General features: G+C 39.8%; 1 protein-coding gene across 2 annotated transcripts; it reads right to left on the reverse strand.

Annotated features, from left to right (window-relative positions):
• Positions 1-1,526: 1,526 nt before the first annotated feature.
• Positions 1,527-7,591, reverse strand: THG1L (tRNA-histidine guanylyltransferase 1 like). Of its 2 annotated transcripts, XM_045551274.1 has the most exons (6): positions 7,284-7,591; positions 6,158-6,334; positions 5,225-5,394; positions 4,348-4,436; positions 2,999-3,106; positions 1,527-1,973 (listed from the first exon to the last, which is right to left on the reverse strand). In XM_045551274.1, the coding sequence occupies exons 1-6, from the start codon at positions 7,472-7,474 to the stop codon at positions 1,812-1,814; spliced, it is 897 nt and encodes a 298-aa protein (XP_045407230.1). In that variant the 5' UTR covers positions 7,475-7,591; the 3' UTR covers positions 1,527-1,811. The 2 variants fall into 2 exon arrangements, with proteins under 2 accessions (XP_045407230.1, XP_045407231.1); XM_045551275.1 differs by lacking the exon at positions 7,284-7,591 and having other exon boundaries at positions 5,225-5,299; positions 6,158-6,315.
• Positions 7,592-13,121: the final 5,530 nt, after the last annotated feature.

Below are 13,121 nucleotides of genomic sequence, written 5' to 3' on the forward strand. Positions count from 1 at the left end.
ACAAGTGCTTGTCTTCTTATCTTATGACAAAACTGAGTGATAGCCTTTATAGTATCACATAATATGCACAGAAAGCACAAAGTTCTTCTGGGTGGTTTTGTCCTGAAAATTTGCACTTTAATGTCTACTTGTCTATAGTTTTGATACAAAATGCTATCAGCTTACCATTAAGTTAAATTTGCCAATCAAGAGCTACATTATCTTATTGCCTTGCCTCACCTATCACAGTATACTGAGGGCCTCATTGTCCAAGGTGCTGTATATTGACAACCCTGTGCATCAGAAGCCTTTGGGGTTAAAAATCAGATTGCTAAGTCCTCATTCTTCATAGAGATAGAGGCTGAAATTGGCATTTCTAAACAAGCATTCTAAGTGATATTTTGCATCCAGAAGTCTATCAACCGCTGTGATGAGGGTATGTGTATCCTGGTTTACCCAAAGATATACACAAAATTTGGTTTCATATACTGTATTTGTTTAAGAAAAATAAATGAAAAAGTAGACCAAGGGAGTTGACACTTTTTTTGTTTCAGAGATTTTAGCAATTACCAAACAAAAACCGTATCTCCTATTCCCGAAGAGTTGGGAGAAGGGGAAGGAAAAAAATGGCATCGACAGATGGGGAGTCAATTGATGAAGGATGAGGCCAGCCGTCACCCTTTCAAAAATACATTTTCTTCTTGGCTGTAAATTCTGCAATGCAAGGCCAGGCACTGGGACATGGGCTGCCTCTTAATTCTTAATAGAGCCAGATAATCTTTTTCCTCTAAAACATGAAACAGGGACAAGAGGAAACGTGAGTTCTTTTACCACCTACTCCCACTACCTCCCCGCTCAGAGGCCAACAACACCTTGGCAACAAGCAATGACCTCTATTGTCCCTCACTTACCTCCACTGACCCAGCAGCAGGTGGCCTTATTATGACTTTGACACCTGCTACCTGTGACCCCAAGGGATATGACTCAAATGTCATTGTTCTGATTATATAGAGGCTACCTGAAAATCTTTCCAGGAAGTCCATAGGAAAATAAGTTTTAAAAGTGAAGTATCTGTAGGACATGAAGTAAATCGTTCTCCATCCTCATTCATTCTCACGTTTTCTTTCTCTCATGTATCTCACAGTGGCCTTGGAAACTATGTCCCCAGGAAGAAGATGATGATGATCATCCTGACAACTCCATTAAGTCAATCCACAGAATGTGTACCTGAGGTCATGCAAACCACTAGCCATTTGTTCAGCCAAAGTTGCCATCCTGGAGACTGACATGGAGCTCTGATTTTCCCTGTAATTCCTGAATTCAGAGGCATCATGCAGGCATTAACCCATGTTTATCTTCAGCTCTGCCAAAGATGAATGTAAGTAGATGGGTGGCAAAGGTGAGATTTTCAAGGTAACTGGGTTCTCTAGTTAAGAAGAGGTGGGTGATAAAGTTTGGGCTCCTCTTTTATCATAGCTGCAAAGAGCCGACAGGTTTTTATAAGATTTATGTCAGAATCTAAAAATGATTCATTCTGCAAGGCATGAAACAGCTCTTGCTTTACAAAAATAGTACCACGATTTTTTAAAAAATGCACTTCTACCAAAGGAACCATGTTCCACACTGTTTAAAAAAAAAAAAGTGTTCCGCTTAAGCAGAACAAGATACACCGCCCCCATCCATCCCCTCTTTCCCTGTTCCTCTCCCAACTTGAGTCATGCCATTTCTGGCACAGTGTTCTGGGTGGTCGGGATGTTAGGGCACTGAAGGCAAGGAGACCCGGTGGAGGTGGGCTTGGATGGTTAAGCACACCAGAACTAAAGAGCAAAGGGTCAGCTGTCTTCATCTAGGATCTCTGGATGTTCCTTCCAGAAAGCATCCCCAATGATATCGCAATGCAAGGGCGCTGGCTTATTCCTGGTCCGGGTCACTGCCATCTTTTTTCCTTCCATTTCTGCTGGCAGCTTAACTTCTTTTGTCATGACTTCATCCACCTACAGGTAAAAGGAAAGTAGTGATAATTGTTAACTCAAGAGGAGGATTGGGAGAAAAAAGGAAGATGTGGGGGAAGTTCTTTTTTACTTTATATACTTCTGACTGCCAGATTTTTTTTATGTATATACATATATATGTATCAATATGCATGAAGTTCTTTATAATTAAAAATACTTTAAAAAAGGTTATGTTACTATATTCTGAAAAGAAATCTTAGGAAGAAAGAAGGGATCTGACGTGTTCCCCATTCGCAATCACTATAGAATTAAAGGTATTTCTCTTCTCCCACCTGCATGAAGAAGTATCTAAGTTTGTGCCAAAGAACAAATGTGTTTTGAAAATGCTAATAAGGAAGGTGAAATTGCTAGGGGAATGACTAGCTCTCAAAGGTAGGCTTTCGTACTTGAAAACATGCATTTCAGAAAAAAACTACATAGAAGGAAATAAATTTAGAGAAGTTATTATGCTCAAGAGTGGGTACAGAGAGAAAATAATGGTAGAATTAAGGATTTAGGTAAATGTACAGACTTATTACAGAATATTAAGGTTAAGTATGCATGTCTGGGGAATCTCATGAAATTTCTGAAAGTAATTTACAGATATCACATACAACATCTCTTAGTGCTTCATATTATAGTTGTCATGGGATGGACGGACCACTTAATGGTATTATTCAGCATAGGAGAAAGTATTTTTCCAATGTTCTGTAAATGCAAAAGTCCTCCTATCTGTACTATATATACCCTTCTGAAAGGGTTTTATTTGCTACAGGGAGAGCTTATGACACAGAAAAATAATATATTCTGTAATTCTACTTACATACAGGAAATTCCAGACCACTACTGACTGACAAAATGAACACCCTAAATAAGAATCTACAGCATCTCCTTTTGGAAAGGATCTAGTTTATGTTAGCGAGTAAAGTCACATCAGCATACAGGTAGCAGGCCGGACAATGCTTGGGATGGGCACAGGCCCACTTTTTTCCCTGACTTCCATTTTGCTTCAAACATAACAACATTACCTTCTGCCATATTAACACAGTCCCTTTCCTATACATTGGCGGCTCATTATTGTAGTTGATGTTGAATTCAGAAAACAAAATCTCATTCTTTTCTGCTGCAAGAGTTCCCTGAGGAAATAAAAAGAGAGATATAAAAAGCTTTGAATGTCTTCTTTCTCCCCTAACGTTACCATCCGTTTGACCTGCTATCTAAACTTGCACAAACAGATCGAGAAGTGGGAGGATTTTATCAAACATCTTAGAGTCACTAATGAATTTTCATTTTAAGAGCAATTCAAATCTTTAGATGCCTACATTCATAAAATCCTCTTCTGTAGCAAACCCTGGCTTCACAAGTCAAGACTGTGAAGGAGTGGGAGGAACTAATAGTAACTGAATACCTATCATGTACAAGGTACTTTATGTTTCTTACGGGATTATCACAACTATCTCCATTTTAGAGATAAGAAAACTGCGGCTTAGAAAGATTATACAAACTGCTCAAGGTTGAAGGTTGTCCTCATTCTCCTAAGAATCAACATCTGAACTTGGCTCTCCCAAACCTGGATGTACCCACTGGTATTCCTATCATTGCTATGTATCTTCATCATTAGTATTATAAAAAATGGCAACCATTTACTTAGTAATTACAATGAATCACACATTGTATTAATATTAGGAACGGTTACAACACATTATCTCATTTCAGAGTTAGTCATTCTACAAGTAACACTTTTTTATTACTGTTATCTAATAAAACCAGTATTTATTAAGCACTTACAATGTACTTCATATTATTCTAGGTGTTTTACATGCATCATGGCATTGAATGAATTCTCACCATAAACCTATGAGGTAGGAGCTACTGTTTTCTATATTTTACCTATAAAGAACTGAGGCAGAGTGGATAAAATTAAACAGAAGCATGATTTGAGTGTGGTTATTCGCCCTGTAGAGCGTGGACTCTTACCACACACAGGGGTCGTAAACCCAAGAAACCACAGGTGCCCAGTAGGGAATGACAATGAGGAAAGAGGCTGGTAGGACTGACAAAAAAGAGCACATGCCCCGTCTACACAAGGTGGCCAATACACAGCTCCAGCCACGTGTCAGCATTGGGAATGCAGAGCCAGTGTCGTTACTTCCATTTTCCAGCTGAGGACACAACGGCTCAGGAGAAGCAGTAACTCATCCAGATTTACAGAGCAGGCAAGAGCAGAGCTGCTACTATTATGATTTTTTATATCTTTTCAAAACAAAGCTGTAAAGGGAGCTAAAAAAGAATGTAAAGGGAACATTAAAAAAATGTTATGGCAGAACCTACAGCAAACAGTCCCCAGCTAAGTATTAAGGTAGTAAGATCTTTATACCTGTAATCTCTCTTGGGCTTGTACTGGTGTTAGTCCAGACTGTTGTATAAGTGTCCAGAAAACTGTATTATAGAGATTATTGATGTGACCTGTGAGGAGAACAAAATAACAATGTTTATATATATATATAAAAACGTGTGTGTGTGTACAAATAAATAAAACCTTTATTCAATATTCACAGTTAGAGCCCTGGCCCTCTCCTCTTAAAGAGATCTCAGAGGCACTTAGTGACTTGTCTTACATAGGGAGCACAAAGAAAAGGGGTAGGCAGAAAAAACTTACTTCCTAACAACAGTTTTATTTGATCATTTCAGTTATGCTTTACATAAATCTGTTAACGTGTACACTAATCTTAGGAATACTTTCAAAGTTATTTTATTTATATTATTCCAATCTCTCTTCCAGTTCCTCTGGCAAAATCAAAATATACCAAACAAGTAAAAGCCTCACAAACATCATCACAGTAACATAAGGTAGGGGTCACAACTCAAATACCCACTGAGCCTGGCATGAACATAAACGTGTAAAGCAGTGGGTGACCCCCGTGAGCAACAGGGAATGGCAGAGACTGGCACCCTGGCTTCTGCAAGTGTGTATCTTTGTGTGTAAAGACAGCTGCCTCTGCACAGGCTCTGTCCAATACTAAGTAGAAACGTACATCCAGTATTAGCACATCTTCTGATTTTTCCAAGAAACCTGGAGATAGGGAGTTTTTACATGAAATCTCCCAATTTTTCAAATATTTTTAACTAATCAAAAAAAATTTTAAATACTCCATTCCATACAAAAGACATGTGAGCCAAACCTGTATCAGATCAACATCTTCAGTACATGGAATTGGTGGTTTAACTACATCTGTTTATTTGGTGCCACTTACAATCTGCTTGCCGCCAGCTGAGGTAGTCCCTTAAGGTCTGATTGCTGGGATACACCACAACTCTTCCATCAAAGCCTGGGGGATACAGAAGAGGCTGGTCCTTAAAGTAATCCCTCCAATAAAACACATAGCTGGAGGCGAACTGGGAGGCCACGTGAGTCATGAACTTACTTAGAAATGTAAGGCACATTGGGTGGAGCAAGAAAAGAGAAAACACACCGTATTAATTCAATACCATGATAGGGCCTGTGGGTGCAACAGAGAGATTACACAAACTGTTCAGCAAACCAAGAGATAAAATGCATTTGGCTAAGAAAAACTTTTCAATATCTCAGTTACGTATTTTGAATGCAGCCTGCCTCATCTTCCAGTCCTATTAAGTAATTTACCAATACCAAATTTTTCTCTGTAGGATGTGATATGAATTTATGGTTCAAGAGTTTTGTTTTGTTTTTAGTCTTGGAAGAAGACTTAAAAACATACCAATTCATTATATGATTTGTTTCCTGAAAAGAGTTTTAAAATGCTGACAAATCAAGTATCAGATTTGTCTATTTTATACCGAGATACTCCTTAATTAAAAGTTTAAATAATATAGCAATGCATTTAGAAACTGACACTGGCTAAAGCCAACCTATGAATCATTAATATTACATTCTTATGGTCTCTGTTTCTAGTTTTAATGTTCAATGCTAGGTCAGTCTAGAAACTTAGTTGATGGGGTATGAAGGTGAAAGAATTAGATAAAGACGTATATGTACTGTTCAGATATCAGGTAGAAGTACAACAGTCTAAACAGGAGATATACATACACTTTGCAGCTGCTAACACTGCAGACATCATCTGTAGTCTATAAGTCTGCTATTAAGATAAACAGAAAACCAGAGGCTGGTAGGAAATATTCTGAAGAAAGGAATGAGGTTGTGGACTTACCTGGCTCTTCTTTTAAACCAATTGCTTTTCCGCTTGAACACAAAGCTGTATTCATCACTCTGTCCATATGCAATCACAATACCCTCCAGTTCTTCCATTACGGTCTGGGCACATTTGGTCATCAGGTGGAGAGCACGGCTGTCATTAGGTTTTGCAAAGCTGTGCTTCTCAGCAAACCTTCATAGGAGAAGGAGAAGAGGGAGTAGGGAATGGATGGAAGACAGCTTGTCATTAACAATACAGATCACAGAGACTGTTCAAAGATAAAGCTACTGTACCAGCACTGTGACCCCCAAACACTGCACTAGCCGCAACCTAACCCATTTCCTTAAGAACTCCAGTTCTTGCCCTGACCGGCTGAGAAAAAGGGACATAATTGGGAAGCCTCGATTCCCCTTTCTGTGAAATGGGGATAAAGAGTATTTACCTCATCGGGTTGTCCTGAAGGTTAGGGAGAAGAAAACAAATGTAATGATGCCTGGCTCCTAGTAAGTGCTTGATAAACGTTAGTTACAATGATCCTTATTAAAAATGCAGCTCTTTTCAAAGATTAAATTCCCATCTTTTAAAAAATTGAGGCATAATAGATGTACATAGTTTCAGAGTAATTCCTTTTTTCTGTTACATTTCTTTCTCCCTTTTTTCTGACTCTTGAATCTAGTCCATGTGGTCTGTGACTTATGATGAAAAATGGACAATACTGTAAAGTGATGCCCATAGCAAGATTTACACAGACCTCTGAGCAGTGGGCATGAAAAGACAGCTAGCAGAATAGCCGGGCAACCAAGTGAAGACCTTAAGTACTGCACCGGGAGGGACTTTTTCCACCGGGTCCTTGCTAACAGGCCTCTGTTCACTTAATACGGGCACTACAAGCCGGCTCCTCCCCAGAGGAGCACCCCGGAGCACCCCTTCCCCACCCCACCCAGCAATTTAACTACCCTGAGCAGCCCGCGTTCAAGCACAGTGGTAGCCGACACAACACGGTGATGCTCAGTGCCGCGCACTCATTGGCTGCCGCGTCACCCCGGTAACCGTGAGCAGGGTGGGGGGGGATTGCGACAGTAGGTGCGGGAGTCCCCGGAAGCGCGCGCGCACCGCGCGGCCCCGAACCGAGCTCGCTCACCGATGGAAATTCCTGCCGTCCAGTCGCACTACCACCCAGCAGTGGGGCAGGCAGGTGTCGTCAGCCTCGAACTCCCTGACATACTCGAATTTGCTTTTGGCCATGGTCGCCGCCACCCTTAGGCACCGTCTCAGAATGACGGAAGCTGCAGCCAAGCAACCGCGAACCTTAATGTTGCCAGCGGTCCACATTCCCCCCCGCAGAAAGGAAGGGACCCGGCAGCCCCGCCCCGGAAGTGTCTCTTTCCCTCCGTGGCCGCTCTAGGCGTAGGGAGGTCTGCATCCGTCTCGCCTCTCCTTGGAGCTCTTCCTTCTCGCGGGGACGACTGGCCGGTTTCCGTTCCTCCCTTTGCTCTTCCCACGCTTGCTCTTCTTTCTCCTCCCTCCCTGCTGTACAAATCACTGTCAACGAAGTTCAAAAAAATTCTTTCTGACGAAGTTAGAAAGTGTAACTGTAACTTTTCCCCTTTCCAAGTAGCATTTATTAATTCACTCTAGAAAATGTGGAATATACCGAAAATATAACTAAGTGACATTTTATATGCCCCCTTTCCCCGTCAAAGCATTGTGGGTGATTCCTTCCAGTCTCTTTTCTCTTGGTGCATGTGTGTTTACACAGGGAACACACAAAATTGGAAATCATTCACCTATACAATTGTTATATTTTTTTCCACTCAGCTTGAGTATTTTCCAATGTCATTGATTATTCCAAAGTGTGATTTTTAAAATAGAGTCAATATTCCAACGATGGGCATAATAAATTAGCTTACTCAACTTTTACATCATTAAATAATCAAAGACCCAGTTTCGATTTCTTGTTGCTAGTGGATAATATTAGTAATAACAACAAACCCCTAATATTGGTGTACTGCTTTGTGATTTATAAAGCTCTTTCAAATTCATTACCTACTTACATTGTTTTTTCATCCTCAAGAAAAATATTCAAACAATATAAAAAGATACGTGGTGAAAAATCTCTCCCTGACTCCTAACTTCATGTGCCTTAGGCAATTATTGTTACCAGTTTCTTGTATATTCATTCAGGATTCATATATCTACACCAGCATGTGTGTATGTCTCCATAATAGTACCACAAATGGTAGTCATCATCTTCTTTGATGCTCACAATAACTTCAGAGGGAAGCATGAGAGGAATTGGTATCTCCACTTGACAAGGGAAATCTGAGACTCAAAACAGAAAAGTAATTTATATAAGGTCACATATGTGGCAGAGCTAGGACATAAATCCATGACATCCTCCATCCTTCCTTTCTTCCTGTTGCTTTGAAGTCAGCTTTCTGTAAGTTATCATTCCTCACCTTTTACTTCCACAACCTCCTCTCTTGATTGACCAGGAGACAATCAAATCCTACCTCCTTTAGGAACCCTACATTCATTAGGGTTCATTAGAATTTTTAAAAATTACTTAATATGAACTCACGATTTCTAAAATCAGTTCCAACCTCTGCCCATTGGGTAGAGATGAAATGACACCCCAGAAGCAATAAGCATCCAGATTTTGATTTCTAAATGTCATTCCCCATTGAAAGAAACTCCTTTGAGAAAACAGCTGGCTCCACATAGTGGCAGTGAAATTTACAGTGACCTGGGACATCATGTTGTACCAGAAAGGAAGGAAATGCACAGACTAATGAGGGCATGTCAAAGAGGTGAGCGCTTCAAGGGGTTTCTGCTGGCCAAATTTGAGATAATTGGAGGATCGATAAGAATACACTGAACAAATAAAAATCCACAAGTCCATGATACTCAACGAAAAAGGGGGGAAAAGCTCTTTTGCTACCACTGGAGATGACTGTTACACTAACGTCTTATTCTGAAAATTGGTTATTCAAGGGAAAGAATTAGGCATTTACCTTGCCTTTTTATGTGGGACTATAATTCATCCCCATCTGATGAGGGAAAGCTCTTTATAAAAGAATGCTGGCTAGTTTTAAATGCAGAATGACAAACTTAGAAAGTCAGCTTTTTGTAAACATCTGTGAAAGCATTGATTCAAGCAAGGATCACTAATGGATGCTAAAACCAGTACTTATTAGATTTATGGGAAACAGGATATTCCCAAAATGTTATGAAATTGTCCCACAAATTATTTGCTAATTACAAAGAGAAAAACATACAGTTACAAAGGAGAGCTCTGTCACTACCTTAAGCTAGTCATCAAATTCAGTACAACTAATAGTGATATGACCTAAATCTACAGGAACTCCTGATGTGATGCAGCATGACAAAGACTTAACATTACCAGACTTGTACACTTGAAAATGGTTAAGATGGTAAATGTTATAAGTATTTTATCACAATTAAAACTAAATAAAAATTCTGCACACAACAGGTATTCATGATCTAACTGGATATTGGCCTCTATTTTTTAAAATTTCTATTACTTAGAAAATCACTTGTCCGCTGCAGGCTGACAGAAAGAAAAATAACAGCCTTTGATATGGAAGTCATGTTTCAGTTTGTCTTCCCTGACGCTGACTCATAACATTTAGTGCTAAGAGCCCCATTATGTAAATGAAATTCAGGGTGGAGGTGGGTAAGAGGAGAGAATGATTTGTCTCTAACATCTCCTTTCCCCTCTGAACTACTTTAATCTAATTTCTGGCTTGGAGTCATGTATATGCTTCCGGGAATGACTGCCTAGTTCTGTCATGGTTTCAAGTCAGATAGGAGCATTAGGGCATACCAGGATATAAAAGGGTATGACATTTAGAACTATTATTCTAGAATAAATTTGTGATTACCGGGTCTTGAAATTACTACATTTGTTCTGCATTTTCGAGACATTGCTTACATAGGTCAGAGTGAATGGATTGTATTTCCAAATAAGCATTGATTGGACGGGCACATTCAGTCAACTGCTCATTCTTTCTTTACTTAGCACAGGTTCCGGAAGTCATGAGGATGTGGTCGATGGAGGGCTTGGAGAAAGATATTAGGAGAACAGAAAGGGAAAATTTGATGTATGTTTCCTAGTCCACTTGACCTTGTTCCTACAAATTTACCCATTCATTGGCTAAGTATTTCTTGCTTTCCTACTACGTACCATGTCCAAGGTGATACAACAGCAAACTAGACAGCCAGGGTGCTCGTCCAGTGGAGTTCCGGGTCAGTTCAGGAAGACAGACATGAAACAGAATTTCACAGTTGTTGGAAGACAGTGTTAAGTGTTGTGAAGCAGGTTGGAGGCTCTGCCCTGATTAGGAGGTGGGGGGATGGTCCATGACATTTTCCCCGAGGAAGCAGTATTTAAATTGAGTCCAGATAATGAGGTCAAAAGACAGCTTGCTTCACAGATTCCTGGAATCTTTGAATTTTAATGTCGAATGAACATTTTGCCAAAACATTTCACTTGTATAAGATTTTGGAAGAGTACTCAGAGTAATGTGAGCTTCCATGTCATGGACCAGCCAATTGATAAACACCCACTGAGCACCTTCAATGAGTGAGAACAATGACCTAGGTGCTATCTGGGAGGATACAATAAATAATAATACCTTTCAGGTGTAAGAAACTCAGAGTTTCCAAACCATATTCTCATACATTATCTTTTCCCCCTCTCTTGATGCATCTGTAGGGCAAGTAGGATAATAATTTTCTCCATTTTATAAAAAAGGAAACAAGCTTTTAGGGGACTAGTTAAGTGATTTGCCCAATGTCCCATAGCTTCGAGGACTAGGATTAGAACCTAGTCCTTTCAACACAGAGTCCAAGGTCATCTCCACTCTACCACCTTGTCTTTCCATGCTTTTAAGGAATGAAATAGATAGCTGTTGTCTTTGCCTGCCCAGCATACAGGTTTCTGACTTTGAGCCATGGCACCCCAACTGTCCTTTCCCCATCCTCAGGCCATGTGGTCCACGTGGGAATAAGTCCATCTGACCTTTGCTCCAGGGTGAACACATGGCCAAGACCACTGCTGTGTCTTAGTGAATTAGAAAAAGGCCCCCTCTCCTGGCAGACACAGTCCTCTACCAGGATAAGGCGTGGTATGGCTTTGGCTGGATTTCAACCCCTGCTCATCCTCTTTTGCAATGACCAACCTGCACAAATATTTGTGGTGGCCTTACTAATGACTGAGACTCGCCAGTCGGGTTCAGGGATCTGTATCTGACCCAAGCCAAGTCAATAAGGCCGTCTGGCACTTTGCTAGAATAAGTAGGAGAAAGAGGCTCTCTTTCCATTAGGATTGTTACATGTTGCCTTCAAGAGGGAAGAGACTGCCCAAGATTTAAGTCTACACAGAGGAAAGAAAATTTGAGATGGCGAAACAAAATTGTGATGACATTGAGCACCAAGCCTGGAGCCAGTGCTACTCCTGGACTCTTACAAGTTCCTGGAGGGCAGGGATTCTGCTTAAGATTTGTCAAAGTTGTATCCTCTGTGCCTAGCACAGTGACTGGCACATGGGAAGCAATTCATAAATATTTGTTGAATGATTGAGCCAATATTTTTTTGGGGGGTATCTGTAACTGTTTTTTTTAGAAGTCTCAATTCATTGGAGGTATAAATAAAAAGTAACTTTATTTTTTTCCAGTAACTGTTCTCACATGTTCTCCTTTCTTGCTGGTTAGCAATTCCCTTAAAGAACCTTGACCAGAGCTCACAACTTCCCATTTAGAAAAATGTTCTAGTATTGGTATTCAAGAGTGGTTATGAGCATTGTGCATCATCAATACATGCAACTTTCTGCCTCTCATTCCTATTCTTCTATCAACTCATAGTGGGTAGTTGGTTGATGTAGCACATCTGGTTCCTGCTTCTTTCAGCAAGGCTTTCTTTTAAGGAGGTAGCTGTCCCCAAACTACTAGTGGCTTATTAGCATCTCTTTGATCTTAGAAGTGCATCATTTCATATCTTATATTCTCAACTTTGGGCCTTTGGTATAAATTCAGAATAACAGGAAAAATCTCACTCACTATCTTGTTTATCAGGTTTGAGTTGGATCAAAAGCAATTCATATAGACAGGATGAACTTTAAAGAGAATAGGATGACATTCCAGATAAATTCAGGGGTGTGAGTAATATGTGCAAGATGGATTGAGGGATATGTAGAGACCCAAAAAAGATGGAAAGCAGGGAGGAGGAAAGCCATGAGAGACAAAATCAGGCTTAAGGATATTAAGCACAGCTAAGGACTTTGGCCTTGATCTAGCTAATGGTGTTTTAGGAAAATTAATCTGGCTATGGTGTGAAGGGTAAATGAGGGTGAAAAAAACCCAGACGCAGCTAGGCCAACTGAGAATTTATCTTGATATTTCAGATATGCATTGCTGATTAAAAGGAAAAGCTGGATGAAAAAAAAATAATTCGATGTCCACAAAATGGTTTGAGGTCCTAAATCACAAAGAGCTTCAATCTTTTTTAGAAAAGGCAAGGTATTAAGACATCTTGAAATAATATAAAGATATTATTATTGATAAAGAGGCAGAGTCGTGTTCAATGAAGTACAAATTCCATCACATAACTAGGAGTTATTTATAGGGCTGCATATTGAGTAGCCCATAATAATTTGTCCCTGAAGGGGCCATATGTTGGTAGAGAGATTGATACAGGCAGATATTTCAATTTAATTTTTTCCCAGTGACTGAGCTGGTTTATTGAATAAAAGAATTTGAAATCTTCTTGCCCATCTAAAAATGGAATCTGGAATGTGAACCGACTTTCTATTTGGTTTATACTGTTACTCATTGCCATGCAATGGAAATTAAACACAGAAGAAAATCCAATAAGTAATTCACGAGTTATTTGCTTAGGAAGAATCATTTCCTGATCTGAGTTCAATGAGATCTTCTCTTTTATTTTAGCAATGGACAAA

The sequence above is a fragment of the Lemur catta genome, chromosome 5 (genome assembly GCF_020740605.2).
Source record: "Lemur catta isolate mLemCat1 chromosome 5, mLemCat1.pri, whole genome shotgun sequence".
Classification (NCBI taxonomy): Eukaryota; Metazoa; Chordata; class Mammalia; order Primates; family Lemuridae; genus Lemur; species Lemur catta.